This window comes from Poeciliopsis prolifica, unplaced genomic scaffold (genome assembly GCF_027474105.1).
Source record: "Poeciliopsis prolifica strain line A6 unplaced genomic scaffold, Auburn_PproV2 SCAFFOLD023, whole genome shotgun sequence".
In the NCBI taxonomy this organism is placed as follows: Eukaryota; Metazoa; Chordata; class Actinopteri; order Cyprinodontiformes; family Poeciliidae; genus Poeciliopsis; species Poeciliopsis prolifica.
The window spans coordinates 5,235,733-5,263,422 of record NW_026562398.1 but is presented as its reverse complement, the minus strand read 5'-3'; the positions used below and the strand labels follow the sequence as shown (position 1 = coordinate 5,263,422).

General features: G+C 38.2%; 1 protein-coding gene across 6 annotated transcripts in view; it reads left to right on the top strand.

Moving 5' to 3' along the window:
• The window catches only part of LOC129370307 (ankyrin repeat and SAM domain-containing protein 1A-like), a 64,877-nt gene that overhangs the window by 1,908 nt on the left and 35,279 nt on the right, over positions 1-27,690 (top strand). For 5 of the 6 annotated variants that reach the window (XM_055046208.1, XM_055046207.1, XM_055046205.1 and 2 more), the window contains exons 2-5: positions 13,769-13,849; positions 14,981-15,137; positions 15,968-16,030; positions 27,201-27,497. In XM_055046208.1, coding sequence (XP_054902183.1) covers positions 13,769-13,849; positions 14,981-15,137; positions 15,968-16,030; positions 27,201-27,497 — 598 coding nt within the window. The remainder of the gene's footprint in view (positions 1-13,768; positions 13,850-14,980; positions 15,138-15,967; positions 16,031-27,200; positions 27,498-27,690) is intronic. The other variant, XM_055046209.1, reaches the window with a different exon arrangement.

Here is a 27,690-nt window from a genome sequence, read left to right as displayed (position 1 = left end):
TGTTTAGCTGTGGGCAGAGTGAGACGTCTCCAGCGAAATATCTACGTTTGATGCGGGTTTTCACATCCAAATACTTGCTACGAGTGGTAAGAGAGGTTTACCTTAACTGTTGAGTCATTTATCTCCCATTAGTCCACATGCTGCCTGTGCACAGACCGCTGTGTGAATTTGAACAGGGGAGGAGAGGATTTAAAAAAAAATTGCAACCATATTTAACGTATTACTTTGGGACATGTTTGTGTTAAAGAACAAGAAAAACAACAACAAAGGGATTAGCAGCAGATGTGATGGAGGCAGTTTCATTTTGTCCTGCAGATGTTCCCTTAAAAATAAACTCATAAAAATCAGCTTGGTGAACAATTGCTTGAAGTTTCATAATTGTTTATACCTGTTTTTAGCATGAATAACTTAAAGAGCATGTAGGAAAATGCTACCTAACATCCAGTGCATTAATTATGCAATATATATTTTTTGAAAAATTACATATTGATCAAAAACTGAGATGGGCATTTGCAGTCAAACCTTTGTAAAGCCACCTTGTTGGCACATCAGCATGTCAGGACTGACATTTTTGTGCCACCTTCTTTAGAAATTAGCTAAAGCCCCTTAGTTAGACGATATCTTACGGCAGCAACTTTTAGTCTTTTGCCACGCATTCCTACTTTGATTCCATTCTGGACTTTGTGTGAGGCATTGAAATCCACCAATGTGTTTTGATCTAAGGCATTTGATTGCAGCTTTGTTTGTATGTTTAGGATTGTTGTCAACCTTCACCCCAGGAATAAGACTTCTGCAGCGTCTTAACAAGTTTCCGTCCAAGTTTGCTTTGTGTTAGCATCTTTTCTTTTCCCTTCAACTCAACAAAGACTCTCTACTCTGGACTGTCAGTTTGGGTGATGGCCATGTCCTGAAAGCTTTTTGTTTTTGTGCCATTGTCTTTCCATTTTTTGCTAATGGCTGGATAAAGAATATTGTTTTCTAACCTAATCTTTAAGAGTTTCTACAGATTTATCCCTGACTTAATGCTAAGTGTTCACTAATGTTCGCACTATTCACTGATTAGATAGTTCTCAATAGAAATTAGTTGTACTGGAGTTTAGGGTTGCAACTATTGATTACTTTAGTAAATAATTATTCTGATGATTAATCAGTTAATCTGACAACATATCTGCACATTCTGCACATTTTATGCAATTTTAAATGTACATGAAAAGATGCACATAAACAAATAATTGAGTTTTTTTTTTTAAATAAGAAGATAAATATTTTATTGCCTAAAACGTTATAACATAGTGAACACTTGATCATTTGCAGGAAAGGTTGCATCTGCAGTTAAGAAAATACTTTTAACATCAACATGTGAAAAGCTCAGCCCTTTCTGCTTGACTTAGCATTAATGTAGAGCATGGCATAGCTATTTTTTCTGATTAACTTATTAATAGTTAGATAGCAAAATGTACTTAATATGATTTTGTTTTCTTATTTTACAGAATTTAAACTGGGTTAAACTAAAAGTATGCCACTTCAGTTTTGGATCGAACAGTTTACAAAGTTTTTTTTTAAAATAATAAATGCAAAATATATGTATTTTTTGTACAGTTTTGACTTAATTACTGGTCTCTATGTTGTTCTTTCAGCAAATGGTCTTGTTTTGTATTCTGCACCCCAGTTGATGATGAATTGATTACTGAATTAGTTGAGCATTATTTTGATGATCAATTCATCACAATTAATCTGATTAACCGCTTCAGCCTTACTGGAGTTTGTTGGAGGCCATATTTTCAAATGTCCATTTAAAAATCGTTTTGAAAATCCTCATACAATTTTTCTGAAATTCACTGATCCACTACTCTCTTAGTAATCACTTATAATTCATATAAAATACACTTAAGTTTGTGGTTACAATGTGACAAATGTTAAGGAAAACACCTTTGCACAGTGACGTAGCCATGCCTTTACTGTCCTGAATGTTGGTCACTAAAAACATAAACAGTTGTTTGGGGTCTGAATGCTGGCACCTTTTGTCTAAGGCTGAAGTGTTGACGTGAACTTCCTGGTGCTGCATCAATGTGTTACTCAGCGCAGACTGCGCAGCATACTTAGGGTAATTGCATTAAACTCTTTTAATTGGAAATCCATTTCAGAAATGTCATGCAGTCAAGGCTGGCTCTATTTTTCACTTTCTGATCTGTGGGCGGACTGGAGAGTTCATTGTGTCATCTACTATGTCTTGAGCAATCAATGTTTGGCAATGGGAACTGTGGGACATAATTGGCCAGGCCATGCAGGAAGTGAATAAACCCCTGGTAGAAAGCCTGTTGCCTCTGGACACCTGAGCTTGTTGGACATGTGAGGAGTACTGACCACAGGGGAGCCTGTGGGATTGTCGCTGCCGTGTATGACATTTGATTTGGTTTGCATGATGAAAATGTCAATACCATCGTCTGCAAGTGAATTACCTTGTAGTCCAGGTTGTGGCTTTGCGTGTTTGTTGTTTCATTTATCAGAATGCATTTGTGACCTATTCATCATCCTTTGTTGGGAAAATGTAGGCCAGTAATCTTGCCAGAGCTGATTTCATCTCAGTCCAAGGCTGTTGTTTTTGCTAAACCTCGAATCTCACTTGCCCTCATGCAAAAAATAGATGTATTGTTGACACTTATGTAGCTGTGATGCACACTGAACCGTCCCAATGTGCATAAAGTTGCAAGTTGCATTGTGTAAACGAACTAGTTTTTGGTTCTGAGATCCTGCAAACAGCGCTGGTCTTCCAGGGTGTGTGTGTGTGTGTGTGTGTGTGTGTGTGTGTGTTTCCACTAGATTTCTGGCGTCCTTCGCATGGAATGGGCCACATGTTGAGGCTTGCAGTGTTTTTGTAACCAGGCTGTTGTGCAGCTCTGCTCTGCGGAATGCCTGCTTTCCCAGGAGAGTGTGTCCCAGGCGTTGCCATGAGATAGATTGACCTTCGACATTTTTCACACCGACTTCTAAGCAGGACTTCATCAATTAGGGAAGCTGGGGTGTTCTCAAATGTGCGGTATCAATATCCCGTGAACTTATCCACATTTGGTCATATTGCAACAACACATGTGAATGTACTGTGCTGTTATTGCATGTGAAAGACCTAAACAAAGCAGTGCATAGTTGTGAAGCAGAAAGAAAATGATACATGGTTTTTAAACGTGTGAAATCCATTTGCATTCAGCCGTCTTGAGTGGTTGCAGAATGGTCTTTAGCTGCAACAGCAACTGCAAGGCTTTTGGGTTGTGTTTATACCAAAGCTACAGATGTGGAGACTGAGAAATGTGTCTGTTCTGTGCAGAATAGCTCAAACATGAAGGTAGAATGTCTGTGAATATTTATTTTCAAGTCTTTCTAAAGATTCACAAATGAATTTCAGTGTCAACTGCCTCCAAGTCCTGTATTTAGTTCCATTCATCATCCCCACAGCATGATGCTGCAGTGGGGCTTCAGGTAGCATCTTTCATGTACAACAAAAAGGTTTAGTTTGGACTTCCAGGTCTTGGTTTGTTTATCATTCTGTTTACTGACATTAAGCTCAGATGGGTGAGCTGTCTTCACTAAGTGGATGCACTGGGTTTTATTCATGTCTATCCAAAGTTATTTTCCTTCCACTTATCTATCAGGCATTTCTTTCTGTTAATCTCTTACAAAAAGTATCCTAGTAAAGTATACTTGTAACAAAAAAACAATGAAAAATTATTTTGCAAAACCCCACATCTACTTCATTATCTGTTATATAATCCTGTATTTTGGATGTTTTTTAAGATTTTCTTTTTCCACTTGCACTTCCTGGCCCGGATTGTCCTAACTCGGACAGCTGCTGCTGTTACACCGGAGGTGAGACAAGTCCCTGGCAGAGAGAACGGCTGCCCACTGAGGAGAAATTAACAGAGGAATGCATGGAGTCCTGGACGGACACTCCAAGAGCTTAGTCAGATGAGAACTTTTCTCTCCGCTTCACAGCCGTGTTCTTTGTCCTATTGACAGGATAGCGCTTTTAATATTCATATCAGGCCTAGAAAACCATTCTGAGACTTTTGTATACTTTCTAGGTTAAGGGAAATGAAAATTGACCTGTCAGTTGATCAGAACTGGACCGCCTCCAGTTGGTATTAAGAGGAGCGTAGCTCGTTATTTGAGAAAGGGAATCTTTGAGTGAAAAAGGAAGAGCTTTTTTTTTTTTAATTTGCTTTAACAGCCCTTTTAGAGATTTTGTGAAAGGGCTGTTAAATAATTTGTTCTCTCTAGTTTCTTTTGACTTTCTGCTTTAAAAAAGGTGACTATATGAGAAGTGGTTCACATTTTTTGGGCACATCTTCAAAGCATCCTATTTCATCCGCAGTTTCCTGCTGACAATAGAAAAAGCCGCTCTATCAGCTATGAGAACATTTGCTCCAGTCCTTTTACCTCCAATAAGAAACTATCCCACAGGATTCTGTTTTTGAAGATGTTTGGTTGCATGTGATATTGCAGTGTGAGACTGACGCATGTTGAGGGAATAGGCTCGCTGAGGAGATGCACAACATTCCTTCCTGCACTTTTGAGCACATATTCAAATATGCTGACTTGCATGTGTTAGGCGTGCATGGATTTCAGTTTTCTGGCTGATTGGCGATCTTTAAAAAACTTGACTGATTCCGATTTGCACAGATACCAATTTATCTTTTTTTTTTGTGCTAAAAGTCGCTAAATACAGTGGTAATGTCATTAATTAGCAACAATGGGGAACTTTTGTTAACTGCGCAGATGAGACCTGGTGTGTGGATGGGTCAGTCATCCCTCTATCATGATAAAACAAAAGGGACAGTAACTGATTTTCAGGCCTTTGTGGAGATAGATAAGATCAATCTCACATATAAATATCGGCTTATTACCGATCACCCGTCAACTGGGAAATCAAGGCGATATATTGGTACACCTAATATGTGTGCACCTGTGTGCTTGTAGATATTATGCACGCATGCACATCAGATATGCAAACACAATCAAGCATGGAGCAGCTAAGAGATGGTAATATATCTCTATACTTGTATGTGTAGATATTAATTAGTTAATCCTCTTTCCCCCTTTTGTAGATAAAGTAATTTCCACCATACTAAGGCAAACAAACACTGTGTATTGTTTGTTTGTGGTATCACAACAAATTACATTAAAACAACTTAAACCAGAAAGAAAAAAATGGCTCGCCACTTATTTCAGTGTGCATCCTGAAAGGTTTTATTTCTGGGGTAAACTTTTCCCTGATTTGGATCCTTCAGTAAAAACAATCCGGGTTAAAGAATAACCTTGGAAAACCTCTCTGCTTCCTGGAAAAACTTTCTTGGTACCTTAAGTGTTGACAAGGCAGTTTGTACCACTTGCATTCCAGGAAAAGCCCCATCAGATCATCTCCTGCTGTCTGGGCAGATGCACCCACAGTGGTCACAGCACATCATTTGTTGACCTCTGAACTGAAACAGACATTAGTAGGAGGGAGCAGTGCTGGGAAATGTAACACCACAATGTTGGCATTCCAAGAGCATCTGAGTTTGAGATACTCTGCTTTGAGTCTTGTGTTTGTTTAGCCACAGATGCCATGCAGAATGGCGCCTAGCAGTGATGGATTCCACAGATGTCTGTGTTTTTTGTGTGTATGTGACAAATACAGTGTCCTTTTAATTCAGTCTCCAGCCCTCTTCATGGTGGTGGACTAAAAATAGCCTTCATCCAAGTGGGTCAGAGTTTGGGAGATTAGTTAGTAGTGGAGAGGAAGCTCCTTTGAAGTTTAATGGAAGAGAAGAAAATAATCTTATGACGGTGCCTCAAAGGGTTGTTGGTTTAACAGAAAGGGGGGTGGGAGCTTCAGCAATAGTTTAATCTTAGTACTTAAACAGTTTTGTCAGTTCTGTAGCTTTCAGCAGAAAGTGCTGTTTTATATTTCAGCTTGGTTCCTTGGTTCCTGTTTTAAAGCTGAAAGCTAAGGGAAGTATTGCAGAACATGCCTTATTCTGACTATTGAATTGATTTCTCTTGTCTTTTATGCATTAGATAACAAAAGCAAAAGGTAACGCAACAATCCGCAGTAAGAAGTGTCTTGCAGGTCATTTCCGACTTGCGCACAAAACATGTGTCTTCTGACCGTTTACTTGCAGCGGTCCTTTTACCTCATCTAAGCTGCTGGCGTCTACAACTGTCTTTCCCACCCTGGTTCTCTCAGCAGTCTTCTTGCCCGCCTGCTGAGTGGAGGCCAACCTCTGGTCTACCTTCAGACTTTGAACATGTTAGACTGTCCACCCAGAAAGCAAATGTTGCATGTTTTTCTTATTATAGCCCTGCTTTTGCTTTGCTGTTGACCAGTTGGGGGTGGGAGGAAGTAATAACCCTCATTTTAATTTCAACATTAAAGGGAACATTTAGTCTGTGGTGGATCAGTTTCATAGCCCACAAAAATAGCTTTTTAGAAGGCTTCTTCAAAGATTGATTTTGCTGATGAATATGATAAACTAGCTGAGCTTTTAACAAAAATAGTCAAGCTATGCAGACTGCATTACACAGAAGTTCTGGTATTAAAACAGAGTTGTCAACATAACTTTAATAAAGCTGCTGATTCAACTCAACTCGCAAGAATTGAGCTGAAAAGAGGTTCGACAAAAGAGGATTTCTGTCAAAACAAAAATGACATTCCCTATTGAAGCTGGTCTAAATTTCTTTGAAGCAGCTAAGATAACCATGCAATTGCTTAAGGATGGTGTTTTCATATGCTTTCATTGTATTTTAGTCCTTGGTAGCTGTTTTCTTCTTTCCTTCCTTGTAATCCATTTTTATGAGTTTTCTCCAGCTTTTTTCATTCCTGAAATCATGTTGACTCTGTTAAACACTGTTAGACTGCTCGGCTGTGTGCCGTGTCTAAGGCATATGCAGTTCTTTCACACCTCTCACTGCAAAACGGATGCCCTGTGAAATACTCATTGTGAAGTTATGAGTTGTGAGGACTCAAATCAGGATTTGAACTGAGTTGCTGATGCTTATTTTTATTTTGTTTTGCCCCTTTAACCACAATGGAAGAGATTTGGTTAGTAGGGGAGCTTTTGGCTTCACCCAATTGGTTAAAATTCATCACCAAAATCACCTAGGAGATTTTGCCAAATTGACCAGTAGGTGTAAGGTAGATTCAGTGCAAGCTGAATTTGTCACTCAAGCATTTTGATGATTTATAGCACCTTGTTGAGATTTTATACCTTGTCAAAAAGTTGCTTTATGATTTTAAAGCCTAAAAGAAAAACAGAAAGAGCTAATACATGATATTCAAATACATTCTCAGAATGACCCCTTATTAAAACTGCATGGAACCGTTTTGCATATTGCTAATCTCTTAGCTATTTAAAATCTGTTCTACTGGTTAGGACTTGAAATTAAGCTATTATTAAATACACTTACCTACTTAACAGTAATAGAAAGTGGGAACAGAAATATCTTGAAGATTATATTCTCCAAGACTTAACTTGAAACTCCCCACAAACTATGAGTTTGTGATTTGTTGCCGGATTTCAGTAGAAATGCAGCCATTAAGCTTTTCTTGGTACACATATTTTTTTTAATGGCTGTCATAACACATAAAAAAACAGAAGAAAAAATGTGCTTGAAGTTCAGTGATGGAAGTAGTAACTTTGAAATCAACAGGTGATGAAGAGATTATAAGATTATCTCTATTTATGCATCAAAACACAAGCCCCTAACCTTTATCTGATTTTTACTAAACTCACAGCAAAGCACATAAAAAAAACAGCTGTTTATGCATATTTACAGTAACGTGAGTTTCCGGTTTGGCTCATTTTATGAACAGAAAATGAGCTTTTTCAGTGTTGTATATGTTGATTACCAGTCAGAGTGGATCAAGGGAAAATTGTCCAACTCAGACAAATCTAAAAAGTACTTTTTTTTGTCATTTTTACTATTTCCTATCAATTAAAACAGAGCAAAGTTGGGACTGCTTAAATTCACCTATATATCTAATTTACCTAAACCCTTTATAATGTTTTTATCAGACCTAGTAATGGACACATGACTGTCATCTTACTCTTGCTTAATGGTAATAATTAAGAGCTACCCCAGTTTCTCCCAGGGAGATGCATGGTCATTAACCACATGATGAAAATAATCTCATTAGAAGCACTTCTTTGGTATATGTTCAGTGCAGGCTGTCATAAATTTAAATTGTAAAATACGGTCATGGGTCTTCAGTTTGTGGGGGAAAAAAATCGGGTCATTATTGCACTGATCTGATTTTGTTGTTGTTAGTCAAGTTTCACTTCATTTTTCTGACTTCTGGTTGATTTTTCTGTTCAAACATGTTCATGACTTTCACCTGTGATCCAGATATGTGTATTGGTCTGCAGTGTGCTGCTCTCTGCCGCAGTGTTTTGTCCTGCACTCATCAGAAATGGAGACTTCTGGCAGGTGCTTCTGTCTGAGCTGAGATGAAGATGCTCAGGTTGACTGCTTGGCAGCGGGGCATCTGGTTCCAGCAGCTGCCAGCACTATGCATAATTAAGCCAATTTTCCCAACGGTGGCTGATATGAGCCAGTCTCTGCTGGGCTCGCTGCCTCGGGGCGGACCGGTTCCTGGCACTGTGGTCACACTGCTAATAGACTGACGGATAAAGCTGTTTATGACGTGGGGTCCGCGCTCACCTGGGTTCTTCTGTGCTTTAAGGGACTGCTGAATTGATTTAGCCTTTCCTTCCTTCCTAGGAGTCCATAAATCAACATTTCGTTGTTTGTTTTAGCTTTCGGCTGATGTGGATCCTTTTTGTTTTGCATTATTAATTAGCTGACTGAATTTCCTCTTTATTTTCTGTTTACTTTTTCATCTAAGCAAACTTAATAAATATGCATGACCAACTGGTTATGTATGACCTACATTTTATGTATTGAAGCACAAATGAACGTACTGCATCTTTAAGTTTGGTGTTACTTAAATATTGAACTCATCTCACAAATACCAGTATAATTTCTGAATGTTGTCAATTTGTAGCCTTTGTCACTAATATGTAAACTGAAATAAGCAGAACCTCCAGGTGTATCTCAATAAATTGAAATAAAATAAATAAATTGAAAGTAATTAAATCTTAATAGAGATTCATTATGCACACATTATTACACTTCAAATGTGTTTCATTTTGGTTCAGGTTAATGAAAATAAAATTAGTTTCATATAGCATTTTTATAATACACCGGACAAAAGATTAAAAAAAGACATTTTTAATGCAGAAATGTTACGATATGACCTGGTTATGACCTACACAGTCGTAGACGAGTTTGCTGACTTGACAGTTGTCTACTAGACACTCATTGACCGCCTCTGTAAGCCATAGAAGCAGTTTTTTAAGAAGCTGACTCTTCAGATTTCTATTTCCAGGCATATGTGTGGAAAGTTGTCTGGAGGGAAAAAAGCATCATGAATGGCAAAGGTTGTTCAGTTGATCTCATGCAATATCCTATTTTGTTTCCTAATTAAATTAAATTTTATTAAGCCAAAATTATCTAAAATTAACTGATTGCACTCTCTGTTTAGCAAAGGTATATATTTTAGTTTCTGAAGAGAATTGTTAAAAATATTTTTAATTCATATTTTATTTTACCATGCACACCTCTATTGACTGTATCATCCTGATTTACTTGAACACTTACAGAGTGCAGGGAGTGTAACTTCAACTCAGACTCAAGCAGTTGAAATATTAATTGACATTAATTAATTATATGCCAACTAATTGAGGTGCACTTATGTTCTTTTTTTTTTATTCCTCCAGCCCCTGCGATCAACGCCTATTTTAACCCCCATGAATGTCTTGCAAGCTCCAGCTTCATCCTACTGATATCCCCACAGGCAAATTAAGGATTAGCTCAGCTTTTCAAACAGGAATTCCTCAGCCAGTTCCCATGAATGTGCCCCCCGCCTCCCTCTCGAACCAAATCAACTCTGTTTTGCCCATTACCTCCGCTGTGGGCCTAAGCTCCATCACTCGGTGAGGTTGGTTTTGAGCCGTAGTAAGAGGATGAAGTGGATTGTGGAGCACCAGTCTGACTCATGCCCTTGAGTACCATGCTGCCAAAATTCTCGAAGGACGAAACACTTATGCAGCTTTTAAAACCGGTGCTGCTGGCAGCTGTCTTAATAGCAAGCAGGAAGACTTTGACTGTAAGGAAATGTAATGAAACGTTCACTTGCTCTGCATGGCAGCAGTTCAGATGGGATTAATGAACAGTCCTGGTCCTGATTAGAAATGTGATATGTTGCCAGCATCATAATGTGCCTCGTGATGTGCTGCACTCCTTTTTGGTCATGAGGCAGATGTGTCTCAATGTTTGTAACACTGCGTACACTTTCTTTTTAAAAGTCCCTTTTTTAGCTTTGATGAGGATGACAAATTAGCAAATATATCATAAATATTTGCCCATTGCTGAGTGTTTGTTTTGCTGTCTGTTCGATGTTATACCTCCTACAATAGGAGAGGAAGTTTATTTTAGCCTAGAAAGCTGATCAAAAGTTTAAACTTGAGTCTACTAAATATTAAACAAAATAATGGGTGAAAAGATTTGGGGTTATAATTAACGGGGTGTATCTTTTAAGCTTTTTACCATATTAAAAACTGAGAGCAAATCAAGGTTTTTTTTGTGCTGTCCATCAAACGTTTTTTGAAAACGGTGAAACAGAACATCATTCCTGAACTCCCTGAATTTACCACAAACATATTGCAGAGAATTGTTCAATGGCTTCTTACATCTCTGTCCTTACTCTGACTTCAGTTTTACAACCTTACTGCGTCATAGCATCATGTTGAGAACATGCAAATACATACATTTAATGGTAGTTTCCAACCAGTCTGTCATCAGTTCCCATGAAGATAGAAATTAGCCCACTCAGGTTTTAGAAATGTTTGTCCACTTTGAAACGACAAATAGTTTCCCATAAATCTAGCGACTCAGTAAGTTGACTCTCACCTGCATGTTTCCGATCTAGAGTTATGTGGGTTATCGGTTTAACTTAGATTTCTTAACCTAACCAAACTGTAGCAGAAGGATTTTTTTTAAAATTCTGCATAACAGTTCAAATAATAATACATAACTTTTTGCTCAAAGCTCTCGTACAAGTGTCATGAATACAGAAACACTACTTCCTGTAATCGTTCAGACCTTAAGCCCATAAACATGCTCTAACCTGTTTTCTAAACTAAAAAAAAAAAAAGAAAAGTCATCTTACATATTATGTAAGATATGCATGTTGTATACAGGTTTGGAAATTCAGAAATTGGTTTATTAAAGCTTTGGACAAAGAGTAAATCTGAAGACTTTATGTGTTGTGTTCAAAGTGAAATGATAAAAATACTAGTAATCATAATGACACACCTCACTCAGTGTTTATGTAGCAAATAACTTTCTGTTGATCTCATTTTTGCTCCCACCCTATGTCTGACGTATGGATGCTTCTTAGTTCCTGTTCATAGTAATTTTCATTTGTGGGGGATTTTACTCCTAGTAGTTACATAACTCTTCTATGTAGGACAGCTCCTGGAGGTCTGTTTGTCTCCTGTTTTTCCTTCTGATGAGATCCATACTCACATTTAAGGCAGGACTGTTGTCCTCCCTGCAACAACTTTGACAGCTGTTACAGATGTCATGAAGACTGTATGCATCAGCGCCTTGAGTACTCCCATAGAAACCTCTGTTGCACATTTAACAGAGGTTTCTCAGTCTCCAGCATTTCCTATTATCACATTTTCCCAGTTGAGTGTTTCCTCTGAGCAGTGCTTTTGATGTCCCGTGACTTTCTGAGACGTTACCCAGAAGGCCTGCTCTAACAAATAAACAGCTTATGTTTTGGATGGCGGAGCTGAGCTTCCCCCGTGTGTCTGCGCTCTTCTCAGACCCATTGTTCTGCAGGCTACAGAGCCCTACACAAGACACTTATTTAATGAGACGGCTCTGACTGTGTAATTGCAGGCTGCTTTGCTGAGCTATTGTGGGAGATGTATTTTAAGGGGGCAAAACGGCCATTACTGTGACAGAAAAGAGCTGTGTGTGTGTGTGTGTGTGTGTGTGTGTGTCTCTTTGGGGAGTAAAGTCACACAGTGATGTGAGGACACCAAAAAAACTTTCGTCGCTTCATTTACTCACTGATTATTTTAGGGATTAAGTCACATTTTGCCTGCAAAAATGATCAAGATGATTTTGAAGGGGTTTTTCTGCCCTGAAAGGACTTGGGGAATGTTTAATATTCAATGGCTTGGAAGAATTTAGATCTAATTCAGTTTGTCTTTTGACTGTTTAAATACTACATCATTCTTTCTGTTTTCCTTTCAGATAGTTTATGTTACATATATGATTGAAACAGTATGAATAAAAAAATATATATATTCATATATGTTTGATTCTCTGTGAAGCCCATCTCTGTTTGCTCCATTTCCTTTTCTGACTCTACTCTCAGATATTTAGTTCACTTGTGCTGGGATTTCTAAGTCACATGATTTATTTAGGATTTGTTGAAGTCTTTCAGGGAGCTCCACATCCCGTCTTGGCACTATGTCTCACCAGACATCCTTTGGCTTCTTAAATTACACTCTCTATCCTCCTCTGCTGCTTCCCTCCCCTCTTCCTTGCATCATAGTTCTTTCTTCCCTCACCACAGTGCTCTTTGCAAATGAAAGAAAAAATCCCAAACCAATCAAAACTGACAGCCTAGTTCAATGCAAATGAATGAGAGTGCATGGCTAATACCAGGCTACCTCACACTTCACCCCATGAATAGTTTCAAGGTCTTTCACTGCTCTTTTCCCGACTGCCTTTGCATATCCCCAGCTTGTTTTTGTCCATGTCATCTTGCTCAGGAGGTGTTTAGTTTTTTTTTTTTTCTCTTCCTGATTTTCCTGTTTTCTTTCTCATCTTAAAAAAATGTGCTTGAAGGTGGTTTCCCACTGTCATCCTTATAAAGTCTTAAATTCATGTATCTAAAATTAAAATTAAGGCCTTAAAATGTCTTAAATTTATTGAACATAAGTTGGCCTTACATGTATGGATCACAGGTTTTAAATTTTGTGGTGCAAGACTGTTTAATCTTGTATATCCTATGTAGGCTTTCTTTTTCTCATGGGATTTTTTTTGTCAGGCAAATGTTTGATTTGTGTTTGAGTCCTGTTTTTATTGTGACTCAAGACGGTTAAGGCTACTGGTGACTGTACACCTTTGTTAGATAGCAAACTGTATCAGCAACTGCATTAGCACGAACTATTGTTTCAGATTCCTCCTGGGGAAATGGATGGAGGAGAAAAGCCAGCTAGCTAATCTGCTTTTTTGGTGTCTAACATGGTTTAAGCGCAAATTTATCACCAGTTGATTTTACAGCATCAGTTTTCACCTTTGGATCACTTTTGTTGCAAACCCATATAATGCTACATTCATTCTGTGTATAAAAACGTTTTTGCACTACAGGAGTCAAGACTGTTTCTTTTTGTTCTTCTCAAGTCTTGAATTTAATTCATAGTAGTCTTTAAGTCTTAATTTTGAGTTGAAACGGTTGGTGGGGCAAAGATGGGTAAAGTCATGCAATTTAGTGGTGATGCAATTTAGTTGCAGTGCCATCATGAGAATGAGATGATGGTCATCCTGTCAAACGTGAGGGAGCTGTTTGTTGCCGTGTTGCATTTGTGCATATATTTTCACCTGATGTGTCAGAAACAGAAGTCTTAACAATCATCTCTGTTTTTCACAGCATCTGGAGAGGCCCCAATGTGAACTGTGTGGACAGCACTGGATACACGCCTTTGCACCATGCTGCCCTCAATGGACACAGGTACATCAGAGATGAATAAGAGGATTTGCACAGCCAGTTTGTATTTTGTTCCAAATGTATTAAAATCACAAAAAATGACATGCACAAAGATGTTCAAGTTGTTTATTTAGTTTTAATCGATATTAATATGGCCTACATTCCTACATTTAAGTATATTTGATCCTTTATTTGACAAGAACTGAATAAAATATTCCAACACACTGTAAAATACCTCATTTACGAAGCGGTTACTCCCACATATGTTGCAGTTTTGTCTTATGTAAACATGTACATTGTCCTATATATAACTTTTATATTCTCCATCAGCATTCAAACTTGTAAATTCGGAAAAGCATAAACTAAACACTTAGACCCTCTGAGAAACTGTCTTTCTAAGTGCAGTTTTGTGTGATGGGCCAGGAAGGGGCCACACCAGGATGGTGCTTCCAACAGCAGCCTTTGGTGTATATGGTGTTACCATGTGAATTTTTTCCCCTAAAATAGTTAGAAAAATTTCAGTACCAATGTGGCAGAGGAAAATGAAGTGAAAAGGAAAACAAAAATATACTATGTGAAGGCAACTGCATTTCCTTTGTGGGCATTCTGCCCTTTCACTAAGATCACTACTTGAAGAAAGAGCAAGATTCAAGCTGATAACAGGAAGGCTTAAAGTATTACAGACAACTAACTTTTTTTTTTCTCAGCCTTTTCAGTTTTCAAATACTCTGTTGTGAAACACATTGGATTGGAAAGTGTTGGCAACCTTTTGAAAATTCTTAGATGCTGATAATGACTAAGAATATCTAAAAATGCCGCCAGGAAATTTAGATGTTTTTGTCATAACTTCTGAGAATGATTATGTTAAAAAAAACAACAGATCATTTCATAGCAAATCATAGTGAGATTAGAGACCCATTTTCATAGTTTTATTTAATCAGTTTATGTCGTAAAAGTGTTGATGTGCAAAGATAACAAAACTAAACACCTCCAGGGTGTAGGGGAACACCATGCTTTCGCTCAAGTGTTGGTACACTGAGGTCTGGATTTGCAGGCAGTAGTCCCGCAAGGGGGATTAAGGTATTGATTGTCTGTGCTCATTCATTAGTGAATTCTATAAAGGTTCTGACCCAACCTGTCTTCATTTCTTCATAGTGCTGTGGTGGAGGCGCTGCTACGGAATGAGGCCTTGACCAACATTGCCGACAACAAGGGCTGCTACCCGCTCCACCTGGCTGCGTGGAAGGGAGACGAGCGCATCGTAAAACTTCTCATCCACCAAGGACGTTCAAACCCCCAAATCAACGAGCAGGTCTGCCACTCCTATGCGCTTGTTCTTTTAGTTATGCCCACATTTGGGTTTCTGTTTTTTGACTACAGAAATTTTCAACTTGTCTGGTTGGAAATAGAAATGAAATTCTCTGTGATCAACAAAGTTTCTCTTTACTTTGAATTTTCCTCCTTTCAGGGTATTCTGAGGACAGTTTGAAATGAGTCAGCTTCTGAGCAGTTTGTTTTTGAAAAAATGAAACTGCGATGGTACCAGAATGACAGACGTTAAGTTTCATTAAGAAGTCACAGAAAGCTGTAAAAAAGAGCCTCGTTCAGACTTGAGCAGTTGAGCATGGCATGGCCTGAACCCAAACAAGATTAATGTTGAAAAAGAATGCGACCACAGTGCATTAACCTCAGTGCAATATGATACTGACTTCTCCTTTGATAATGTGATACTTGAAGTGCTTCAGTGCAGTGCCAAGTGTGAGAAGTGCTAATTTCCTTTAACCGTTTTAACTGTTTTAACACTTGTCTTTGATATTTTTTGGTTGCTATATGCACAGAGATCATTCTTTTGGGCTGTCCTGTTTTGAAACATAAGAAAAAAATGGCACATCATGAAAATTTTGAAAAGAAGGAAATTTGTCATTTTAATCAAATTTGATTCGCTGTTACTACGGCCTGATGAGAAACTCTCATTTTGTGCCATTTCTTCCTGCCTGTTCGTGACATCCGATTTTTTATTAACTTAACCCAATTTTTTTTCTCCTTTTTGTTTAGTTTGACTCATCTGTGTGATGTTTCCTCATTCATTCATTGCTTGTCTGAACCGAAACCATCGACCTATCTTCTCTTCCTCCCTTGCAGAGCTCTGTAGACCATAAAGAATTCAAACGCTGTGGGCCCTTTGACCCCTATATTAATGCCAAGGTGTGTACACAGTGCTGTCAAAAACAACATTTCCTCCTGAAGTGTTTCCTTGCTTTACTGCTGTGCTGACCTGCTGTGCTTGTTGCTGTTGCTGTTTGGGGGTCAGGGGTCCTTTGCTGCTCAGCTATCAGGTGCTTTTATGCTCGTTCAGTACATGTTGATGTCTGCTATCTCTGACCTTTCACCCCATGTCTTAAATCGAGCTGTATTTTGTTGGAATGTCATGTTCAAAGTTGGCATGTTTTATTTTACATTATGTAACAAATTGTTTCGAAATCACATTCAAAATATTGCAAAAAAAGCAATATTTTGCTGAAAACATTCTACAATGTTTTCAGTCAGGCGGACTATAGAAGGCATCATTCGCTTTTCAGGTTATTTGTAAAAGACAAAGAAGGAAATCATATTTTTTCTTGTACTTAAAAACAACATTCAATACATTTCTGTTGGTTTATCACATAAAATGAGTCTTTGGAAGATGAAACAATTGTAAAAGTTTCAAGGCATGAAAACTCTTCCAGGGTATTTTATCTGTGATATTTTTCAGATGGATAGCAATACATTTTGTTGTCTCCTGTTTTTACTGTAAGTGCTTACAATAAAATAGTAGAGAAGGGAATTGCTTTCGTACAACCATTTCTGACCATTGCTGATTTTCCTTCTCTGCTTGGCACTAAAACTGTTCCAAGCCTGATTTGAAACCTGGAGATACTGATTCAGCTCTTATTGTCAGTAAACAATCTGTTGTTTTGGGGAAAGTAAAAAGTCAATCACACCTCTGTTTACAACAAAACATTCATTAGGATACATTCTGTTAAATATGACACTGTATGAGATTTTCTCAATATGCGATTCTTTGGTAAAATTACCATGGTTTCACAGTATCTCAGTATTTACACAAAACTTTAAAACTGAAATGGGTAACATGATCTCACTGCTTTTCATTCAAAAGAAAAAAGCAACCATTGTTGCTGCTACTCTGAAAATGGTAAATGGGTCATGACAGTAAAATGTTCTCAGTAGCAATAATGTCTCATTGCATTTTCATTCTTATACCTTAGAAAACTGTAGATTGAACACATGTTAAATGTGGTAGTTGGGATTTTCATGTGCTTGGGCAAATTATTATACCTTCTTGCATTTTGCTTCTTAAGAATGGGAGTCTAACAAGTTGGTATGAACTTGTTGGGCTATCTGCTCCAGTAGAATCAGCAATCAGCTGCTTTATGTATATATAGTTTGTCAGATATAGTGTGAACGCAGCCCTAGCCCAATATGAATGATGGTTGGAGCTCCTTCAGTTGTCACATTATTCTTAAATTTTTCATAACCAGAATTTTTACAAACGGCTCAATTTGTCTTTTTTTTTAAGTCTGAGTGATACTAAGCAACTAAGCAAATTGACAATGTTTTGTAACTTTATCAATCTGTCAGCCAAATTTTTTAATAATTTAATTGACTTATTTGACTTGAATAATCTAATTTCCCTCTATGAAACCAGTCACTGTGATTAGTTTCTATTTTGTCTTTTTATTTATGCATTCCAGTGTGCAACATTAAATGCATACAACAAAATGACGTCAACAAAAAGTGGTCCTTTAAAATATGATATAAGAAAGACATGCAATTGTAGTATGACAAAAATGTGTTTATTTTTTAAGCCCCAAGTGCAAAATATTATGTGACTAAACTGAAAATAAATTCAAGTCATGAGAGTAACACTTAATGAAAAATACCATGTCTCTATTTTACCCTCTGTTTATAATCTAATAAGAAAGGAAGGAACTTACTAATGATTTTGACCTACTGTCTTATGTATTACCTACTTGTACTTATGAATTTGATCTAAATTGGATTAATTTATATATCAAATCAATCTATACAGCTAACTGTGATTCAAAGAGGAAAAAGTGAAACTAATTTGGTCAGCTCGGTAAAAAGTCTGGACTTTAACACCTGCAGGCACAGCTTTCATCAGTCATTTCCATAAACGTGTACAGACAACATATCTAACTAAACACAAAGTATTTTGCATCTTCACAATGATCATCATGGTTTTGTCTTTTTTTGTCAGCTCATCAGCAGCCGCTGCTTCTTATCTGCAGCTTCTCATCATGCGTAATGCCTGTCCTGCTGTAGTTCCCAACCGAACCTTTCACAGCGTCCAAACCTCCAGTTTATTGTTGCCTATTTTCAAATGCTGCGGTATGTTAGACCACACTGAAAAACGTTGGTCGTTTATGTAAAGCAGATTCTTTATCAGGCATTTTTGTGTTACGGCTATTGTTTTGACCAAAGTGATGCATGACTGGCGCTGAACAAATCCGACATACACAATGTGGTTCCATGCAAAGACAAACACACACACGCATACACACACATACATATACAATGTTGGTTTGAAGGAAAACAGATGTAGCTGTTATTTATAAGTTTAGGAAAATAAATGATTAATAATCCTTTGTTGATAGACTAAAATATTAATATTTGATGGCTTCCTATAGTTTGTGTCATCAATTTCTTATTACTTATTAGTTAGTATATGTTTGCATTCTTTCATTTGCATCTTTTTGTGTGAAATAAGTACACAAAAAAGATGTGTAAATTCCTTCCAATTTTTCAAGTGATTTTGAAAAAAGCTCTTTCTAAATGTGCTTAGCCCTGATCAGTGGTTCTTTTGATGACAACTAAGTTTACTGAAAACAGTAATAATTAAAAAAAAAATCCACTAGGACTTAAATTAGCACTTAAGTGAGGCGTTTTTGGTTTTACCTCTGTTTCAAAAAATTGCCTGTTTAGAAGAGTGGAATTGACTTTTATGACTTTCATCTATTCTTTCTGTTATTTTTCAAAACTGGATTACTACAGCTGTATTTCAGTTCTTTTTCCTGACCTTCAATTCTCATAAAGCCATCTTGCTTTTCTGGTCATAAAAACTATTGTAGTAGACATAGATTTATTCGGTTTGACACTGGTGTGCTTTATGCATGCCTAATCATCCAGAGTCCAGCTATTTGAAAAATGTTTCTTTGTTAGAAGTTCTAATGAGTAACAGAGAAAATGGCTGAAGTGTTAGTTATGCATGTCAGAGTTAAGAAGCCGTTCATTGTTTGCGTTGGGGGGAACAGGAATAGTATTGCCAACTTTTACATGCAGACTAGATGAAAATTGAAAAAGGTTAAAAGCAGTTTGATGCATATGCCAGATAGCGGAGTTGAAATTTAGATTCTTCCCATTCCATGGTACAGCATACAGTAGCATCTAAAAGAAAGCATCATTACAAGAAATGAGTAATTAAAACCTGCTTATAATATGATCATTTTCATAAATATTGTCATCCATCCATCGTCTGCCACTTATCCGGGGTCGGGTCGCGGATGTAGCAGCTTAAGTAGGGAGGCCCAGACTTCCCTCTCCCCAGCCACTTCTTCCAGCTCCTCCGGGGGAATTCCAAGGCGTTCCCAGGCCAGCCGGGAGACATAGTCCCTCATGCGTCTTCCCCAGTGCCTTCTCCCAGTGGGAGGTGTCCAAAACACCTCACCAGGGAGGCGTCCAGGAGGCGTCCTGACCAGATACCCGGATGACCGAGCTTTCTCCAAACCTAGGACCTCTGCAACCTTTCAAATCCTAAATATTTATGAATATCTATTTTATTCAACTTGCTTGTTTTGTGATTTAAAAAAAATATGTTTTGCTTTTGTTTTAGTTTGTAGAGAAAAGAAAAACACCAGGCTTTTCAAAAAGAAAATTAATACATTTATCAAATATAAAATTTTATGTCTTGAAAATTAAGGGGGGAAACACAAATTTGTATCATGGTTTCAAAGAGAGATGACTGATCAAATGATTCTTTGTACATTTAACTTTGACTGGCTTTCTGTCACACTAAAGAAGTCTTTACATTAGAGATGCATCAAATTGATCAGAGATCTGTTCTTAATGACAATTGGTAGGTCAAATACTGAAAAATCTGAATTATTTTGTTCTCCCTGCAGACATTAGATGTATCAAAATGTAGAAATTCCACAATTTTCTCTCAACCAGCTAACTACCTTTGATTTACAAAAAATAAAAAATAAAAATTTACCTTTTTGCGGACCATTAAAGATGTAATTGACAAAAAATGTAGTTCCTTCATTTTTAGTTGAGTTTAATTTGAGTCTAAACACCTACATTGGAGATCCATCTCCTTACCTTTTATTAAGATTAAGGTTTCTCTAACAGACTGACATTTCTTATTATTCCTCAATGTTCCTCACTTCAGCTGTGGTTCATTTTCTCCGATTACATGTTGATGCGTGTCCCTGACACTCTGGTCCTCACAGTCAGGATAGCTAACGCTGTGTGTGTGTTTGGTCCATGTTTTTTTTTTTCGTGCAGGTAGAGCTAGGGACTCAGTCAGGCATGTAGAGAAAGCTATTTTTATACGTTGTCACATCCACATCCCCCCAACTAATCTTCTTAGCTTTTGACTGGGAATGCTGTCTCAATTTAATGCTGCTGCACTGTTTGACAGGGTGGGAATACTCCTGCTTGTTTTATGTTTTCCGCACTTAGCCAAACTATTGGATTCACCAGTGATTGAAACTAAAATTCTGTTTTAGTTTTTAATGTCATTAGGATGGTTAGGGTATTATAGGTTGAATTATGAATACATTCTCTGGCCTGTTGTGGTTGATGGCGTCATGTGACCAAGGGGATGGAGCATCACACTGCTGGATCAGAGCAGCATCTCATGTGGAGAAAGAGGATGAGAGACTTCCAGGGGAGCAGTCGCTTTACATCAGCATCAAAGAGAAATTGCCATGCAGTGCCTGTCTGTGTAAGTGTACGAGGTGTCTGTGTGTGTATATGTATAGGGGGTATGTGCCTCTTTTCTCCTCCCACCTCTCAGTGTGTTGAGCTGCGTCTGTTGAGGAGGAGAGATAGAATGTTGTCATAGTAACAGTGGCATGATATGTTGGTCCTACAGTGGTGGCCAGTGATCTGGTGGCATTAAGGTGTGTTTCTGGTGGCTGAAAGTGAAGGATCACTGGTCCTTGAGAAATCTGCTTGCAGTGAGTCAATTTAGCTGTTGCTCTGGTCCTGGAACCTGTTAGTCTGATGTTTAGTCATTGCTCTGAGCTGCTGTTTCCTGTTTATTGTTCATTTTGTGGGTTGGGCGCTCTGTTAAAGGTAGAAAATGTCTCGGCAGGAAAACACTCACCTGGTCTAATAGGAGCAAATACTTGTGTGTTTGTAGAAACTTTGGAGATAAAATTTATTCCTCAGGTATTTTTACACCTCAACTTAAAGAAACCATATCATGGTTGTTATTTTTAATTTAATATTTTTTTGTTTTCATCCTTAAACTACTTGCATCTGGAAAAAAAAATGTTTACAGTTCAGAATGTTAGAAAAGTTTGGAAAATTTTTGATACAATGTATTTTTTTTTCTTTCAATCTGATTATATTTTCAAAGAAAAACTGCAGGGATGTGTAAATGTCAAGATTTAAACTTCAAGAATGGCTTTATAGTTAAAAAAGCGATACCACTCAAACAGTGAGGAAATGTTTATGATTAAATGAAAAAAACACAAAAATCTGGATGCATGAAAACATTACATTGTTTTTTTTATTTTTATAAATGATATTAAATAATAACTAAGGTAATTACTTATTACCGTACATAAAACGGTAATTACGCTGTAAAAAAACAAATTAAAAATGATTGCATAAAATGCATTTTATCATCTGTCTTAAAATATACAATTTTCTATATTTCCTTTCATAGTTAAATCTACTGTTTGTGTTGGCTGAACTCCTATCTGCTATGTAGGTCATGCATTTAACACAGTTTAAGTTGGTGATTTTCATCCTGTTAGTGGTTCATGTGACCAGGAGTCTAATCTTCGGAGTGAAAGTAAGTGGTGAAACATCTCTGACCATGTCAGAAATGCTCTCACGATGTTTGCGGTTTTAACTGACAGAGGGAATAGTCGCTGAAGTCATGTCAGCATGTTCATTCTTATTCACCCCATTATCAAGAACAGCAGAGTTTCCCTTCTTCCCTCCGGCTGACGTGTGTTTGGAGCCTGACGGCGCTTTCTTTTGCGCTGTCACTTCAGTGTCCAGCTCTGCCCTCGTGAACACATCACGCTTCTTTGACGTCTGCTCCCTGCCCCATCTCCAGAGTCTGCCCTCATTTGTGTTGCAGCAAAGAGAGGTTGAAGAGGGAAACCTTTTATTTTGCTACAGTCATCATTTTCCCACCGCAGATTTTAGGGGCTCTCTTCAATGTCAGTCTGTTTAATTTGCAACCCAAGGAAAAAAGATTCAGAGCACGAATACAATGTACTGTAACAACCTAAAAGCTTCTGAATTATACAGTGTCTCTTAATTAAATCAACGGTGAATGACTATGAAAGAATCAATTAGTTTTATGGCAAAAATTGGGGGGAAAAAAATGTCACTGACTAACAGAATTACAATCTATGGCAGGGAGCCATAGATGGACATCCATTTCATTACAGGCTTGTTTACTCAGGAATGCGTGACTGCATTTAAATAAAGATCCATTAGAACAGTCCAGAAATTTCCAATGTAATTATCCAAAGTACAAGGTGATTTGCACTTGTTTTTCTTAAGAAAGCAGCCCATAAAAAGTGTTAAAATAAATAAAAAATTCCTCGCCATTATATCAAACACTTCAGGTCATAAACATGATAATTTTTTTATTCTGTGCTTTTAAAGGCTAAAGAGGAGCGGTCATTGAGTTTTCCATAAATGTTTTAAGACACGAGTACATAATTAAAAGGTGGAAAAAAAAAAAAGACACCCTTTCTGAAGGTTTGAGGAAACCTTCATCATGTTTACCAGATTTATAAGATGTAAGCGAAATCAAGCAGGATTAGAGAAAGCAGGAAAAAGGATGTGCATTGAGTTTTATCAGCCCTTTGGCATACTAGCTGTAACAGCTGCTCCCCCCACCCTCCACCCAGCACTACTACTACAACCACCAGGGGCCAGGCTGATGTAACCGCTGCCAGCCTGCATGTCACGTGACCGGGGTCGCCAGTCAAACCATGTTGCCATCTTGCAGCCTGGGGATGTGTGTATCAGCCTCCTCCCTCCCAGCCTCTCCGCCTGCCTCGCTTCTCTCTGTACAACAGACTGCAGAGTTAAAACACAACAGAGTTTAATCTCCAGATGCTCCGTTGTAGGTGAGGGGTGGGTTCATCAATCATTATCTGTGGAGATGGTAATCTCCACTTGTCTGATATGCATTGAGGTCTAAATCAGATTTTCTACTTACTGCTGAATGACAGCAGAGAGATAATTTTCATAAGGATCTGCTACTGTCCAGGAAGCTTTAGCGACGCCATATAACTCCAATCTCTTTCCCAGCAAGGCTGTTAGTCAGAGGTGCCACTTTGTTTAATGGCCTTCGGAGCTCAGTCTTGTTAGAGCATGATTGTTTGATGTCTCACGAGGTTTATGACAGTATGGAGGAAATGAGGCTCACCCTGGTCTTATTGAGCAATCTTGGCACTATACCCTATGGTATTGTGCTGGAAGCCTCTGAATCCAACTTATATAACAATGCGTGTGTTGTACAAAAATATTCAGTGTTATGGGTTCATGCTGCAGAATTCAAATAGGTGAAGTTGCAGCTTACTGAATTTTATATGAATGCTACTTTTTTTTGTTTCTGTTTGTTGTCTTTTTCCTTATTTATACCTTTGTGTGAATCTGCATGCTTCTATTTATCCGTCACCCTGCTGCTGGTGCAGCTGATTTTCCCCACTAAGGGATACGGGAGATTTCTATCCGATACTATTATTTATTGTACTTTTGATAGTATTGTTTTGTGTTCTGTTTATGTTACTTATATTAATATGACCTCTCTGCAGTGATTAAAGCATTTATTTTTTTTGTTTCAACAATCAACATTTTTTTTGCTGCTTCATCTGCAACAAACATCACTAAATATAACAATGGCATACACAGAGTACTTGTATGGATTCTAAATAATCTAAATGTCTTTCCATAAATGTAAATACTACGAACTGAAAATTTTACAAGTGCAAATTCAACAGTACTTCTACATACATAACTGCACATTAATGTATTTCATGGGAATTCTCAATATGGATGTGTTGCATTGAAGTTAATGATTCAGTACATTGAGTCATTTCCAGAACTTGTTTTGCAGCCTGATATTGTAAGTCACAGGATCGCAGTTACGGTCAGTGACGCAATGTTCATACCTGAGCGTCGCAGGCGTTTGGGACTAACTCAGCTCTGAATGGGGGGAAAAGGCCGATGTGTGCATAACATGTTGAGCATCTCTTACATCAAAGGAAGCCTGGCTCGGTGTTCCATGTCTCCCATCAGTGAGTCACATGACCAGTCAGCCATGTTTAATGTGATCAGCTGCTGGCCAACACATCGCCACTCTGCCTTGACTATCACATTGGCAGGGAGACACGTGGTGTTGAAATGATCCAAAGCTCTGAGATCCTTGCGCAAGTTCAGTTTGTGTCGTTTTTGGAGTTTCATGTTTGATTTAGTAAGGAAATGTAATTCAGCTCTTGGGATGTTCTGTAGAAATCACTAGAGGCTAAACCTGTCCACATTGGATTAAACTGAAATTCCCTCAACATTTTGTATCTATCTTTATTGACCTTTAAAAAAAAGCCTTCTATGACAGATTGACTTGGATTACGACTCAGGCAGAAGATGTTCGTATTGGAGGAAGTGATTCATGCTGATGTAATCAAAGCATCCAAGTCATCTAAAAGCTCAGAGTAAATCTCTTCAAAAAGCTGTGACAAATGCTCAGTGATGTGTCACAAATGAAACCCAGTGTACTCTTTTCACCATTTGATTTGAGTATAAAATCTTACAAATTGTAACTCTAGCTGTGAAAATCACAGTCTGTCTCATTTTCCTCTGTCTTCACTGCAAAAACACAAAATCTAATCAAGTATTTTTTGGCTTAGTTTCTAAAGCAAGTATTTTAAATAAGACAAAACGTAAAGGAGCTTGTCTTAAGTTAATAATTTCATAATACTGATTAAAATGTTATTGTTCTACTGGCAGATTATTTCACGTTTTCCTGTTATAAGTGAACTAGTATTATTTTCTGTGTTTTTGAGGTGTTCTCCTTTAATAGGCAGGTGTTAAGTCTCTCAAAGAAGTGGCTCTTTTTCTTTAGATCCATCTGACCTGCCTTAACCAATACTCTTTCTTCCTCTTTACCTGCATAGAAACATCCCTACTAGGTCCATCTTATGCCACAGTTTTGTCAAAGTATCATTCGACGAGTTGGTAACACCTGTCCTATAAAACGTTGCCTTAGTCCCCCTCTGCTCCACTTTGTGGCCTGCTTACAGTGGCACAGCTGGCCCACTCCTCTGAGAATCACCCAAACTGGCATCGTGCATGTCCATGTGGGGATTTCTCACACCAGCTGTCAGGCCTTTGAAGGTAGCTCTGCATGTCTGGAACGACTGCCACTCAGAGCATGTGGCCCCACAACGGCAGGAATTTCTTGCCACACCCAACTGTTGACAACAGATCGCGATATGAACAGTGGGGCCGCAGAGATCATTTTCCAGATAATCGGGAAACATTTTCACACCTCTAGCAACTGGGCAGAGGGATTGTAATACTTTACTCTTGTTTATTTGCTTGTTTTTTTACTGCTTATTTACCAAAAACAAATAAGCAAACAAAGACAACCTCTTTAATTCAGACCTCTCTTATCTATTCTCTCACTGCTGTTGATTGAATTATGTTGCCCCCTGCTGGCTGCTCATGTTAAGGCTCACCGGCAGGCCTGGAGGTTCTCATGTCTAATGGGCATCGATCTTACCGCTACATGCAAGTCATTAGATCCAATCTACACTATTTAGTGAGTTAATGTTATAATCAGTGCTTTTAATTGCTGCTCAGTCCACTCGCCTGTTTACTTCACAGATAATTTAAAGTAATAAATAATCTTTTTTATCCTTTTAGACAAAATTTTATTTTTGTTGCTCTTAAGGAGGAATCCTCTGGCTGTTTACTCTCTCATCCAGCAAATCAGCTGCATTGTGTAATATGTAGAATTGTTGAGGTTCCTTAAGACGACAGTTTAAAGGTTTATTTTATTGGCTCTCCTGTCAAAAATGTGAGAAAGCGAGAAAAAAAAAAACCCTTTGTGATAAAGTCTAGAAACCACCATAGGTATATAGAGTACCCAAAAATTGTACTCAAGAAAGGGTAGAAATATTTCAACACATTTTTAATATGTAGCCTTACAAGAAATTACAAGAAGTATTTTGTAAAAAGGCTACTCTGGTACTTATTTAATATTTAAAAGTTGCATCATCAGACAGTCCAAAACATGCTATGTGTAAATGTTGAAATTTTAAAGAGTCAAAATGAAAACTTTGTCATATGTCATATAAATGACATAATTACAAATGAACAAAATCAGGCAAAGTCAGCACTTTAAATTTGGTTCTATATAAAATGTATAAAACACTAACAAAACCCACAGGTGGTTGTCTGTCTGGTGAATTTTTGGTTAGAACTACCTTGTTCTTCATGCAGTGAAGCTACTAGAAGCATAAAGTACAACATAGTAGAAATACTTCTAAAAGTTTATTTTTTTTCGTCAAAACTTGCTCAAGTAAATCTGTACAATTAGTTACTACCGACCTCTGGACACCTGCTTTAAACAAACCTCTGAAGGCTCAGCAGAATAGGATAGTAAAGAAGGCAGGACCTGGGATGATCCGGGGAATGTGCTGATAAATGGTCCAGCCACTATACTGCTTAAAAGACAGACATTCATGAACCTGAACAGCAAGACCAGCTAGGAAAAGTGCCTCATTCCTTACTGTGTTCTGATCCCTCGTCACAGCGGCCTGTCTCTTTTTACCTTAACCTGTCTGTTCGCACCCTGCTGCCTCAGGCAGTTGTCCCCAGTACCTTCCTTCATTAGTCCATGCATGTGTTCTGAGTGAAGCTTCTCCCGACTCTACCAGGAGACACACCGCTGGGTTTTCTCTGGGTTTCCTTAGGGTTGTTACTTTTTTAACAACCTTTTTATTCTGCTACTGCGGAGGGCTTTGCATCTTCCATTGTGTGTGTGTTACGTTTCCCTCAAGTCTCACCGCTCTGCTTGACGTCCCAACAGAACAATGACAACGAGACGCCGCTGCACTGTGCCGCCCAGTACGGCCACACCCAGGTGGTGCGCCTGCTGCTAGACGAACTGACGGACCCCACCATGAGGAACTACAAGTTTGAGACCCCATTGGATCTGGCTGCGCTGTACGGCCGTCTGGAGGTGGTCAAGCTGCTGCTCAGCGCCCACCCCAACCTGCTCAGCTGCAACACAAAGAAACACACACCTCTGCACCTGGCCTCTCGGAACGGACACCTGTCTGTGGTGGAGGTGCTGCTGGATTCTGGCATGGACATCAACTATGAAGTGCGTTCTGCATTTCTTTTTCTTTTCTTTTACCACCACATGTGTGGCAGCTTCTCTTTTCAAATGTCTCTTAATAAATTAGACCATGTTGTGTAACTTCTCCCTCTAAAGCACTCAGATTAAAAATAAAACTCCTAATCTTTCAGTTTGCATATGAACCGTTATGATAAGAATTCAGAGCCAATCTTTCTCC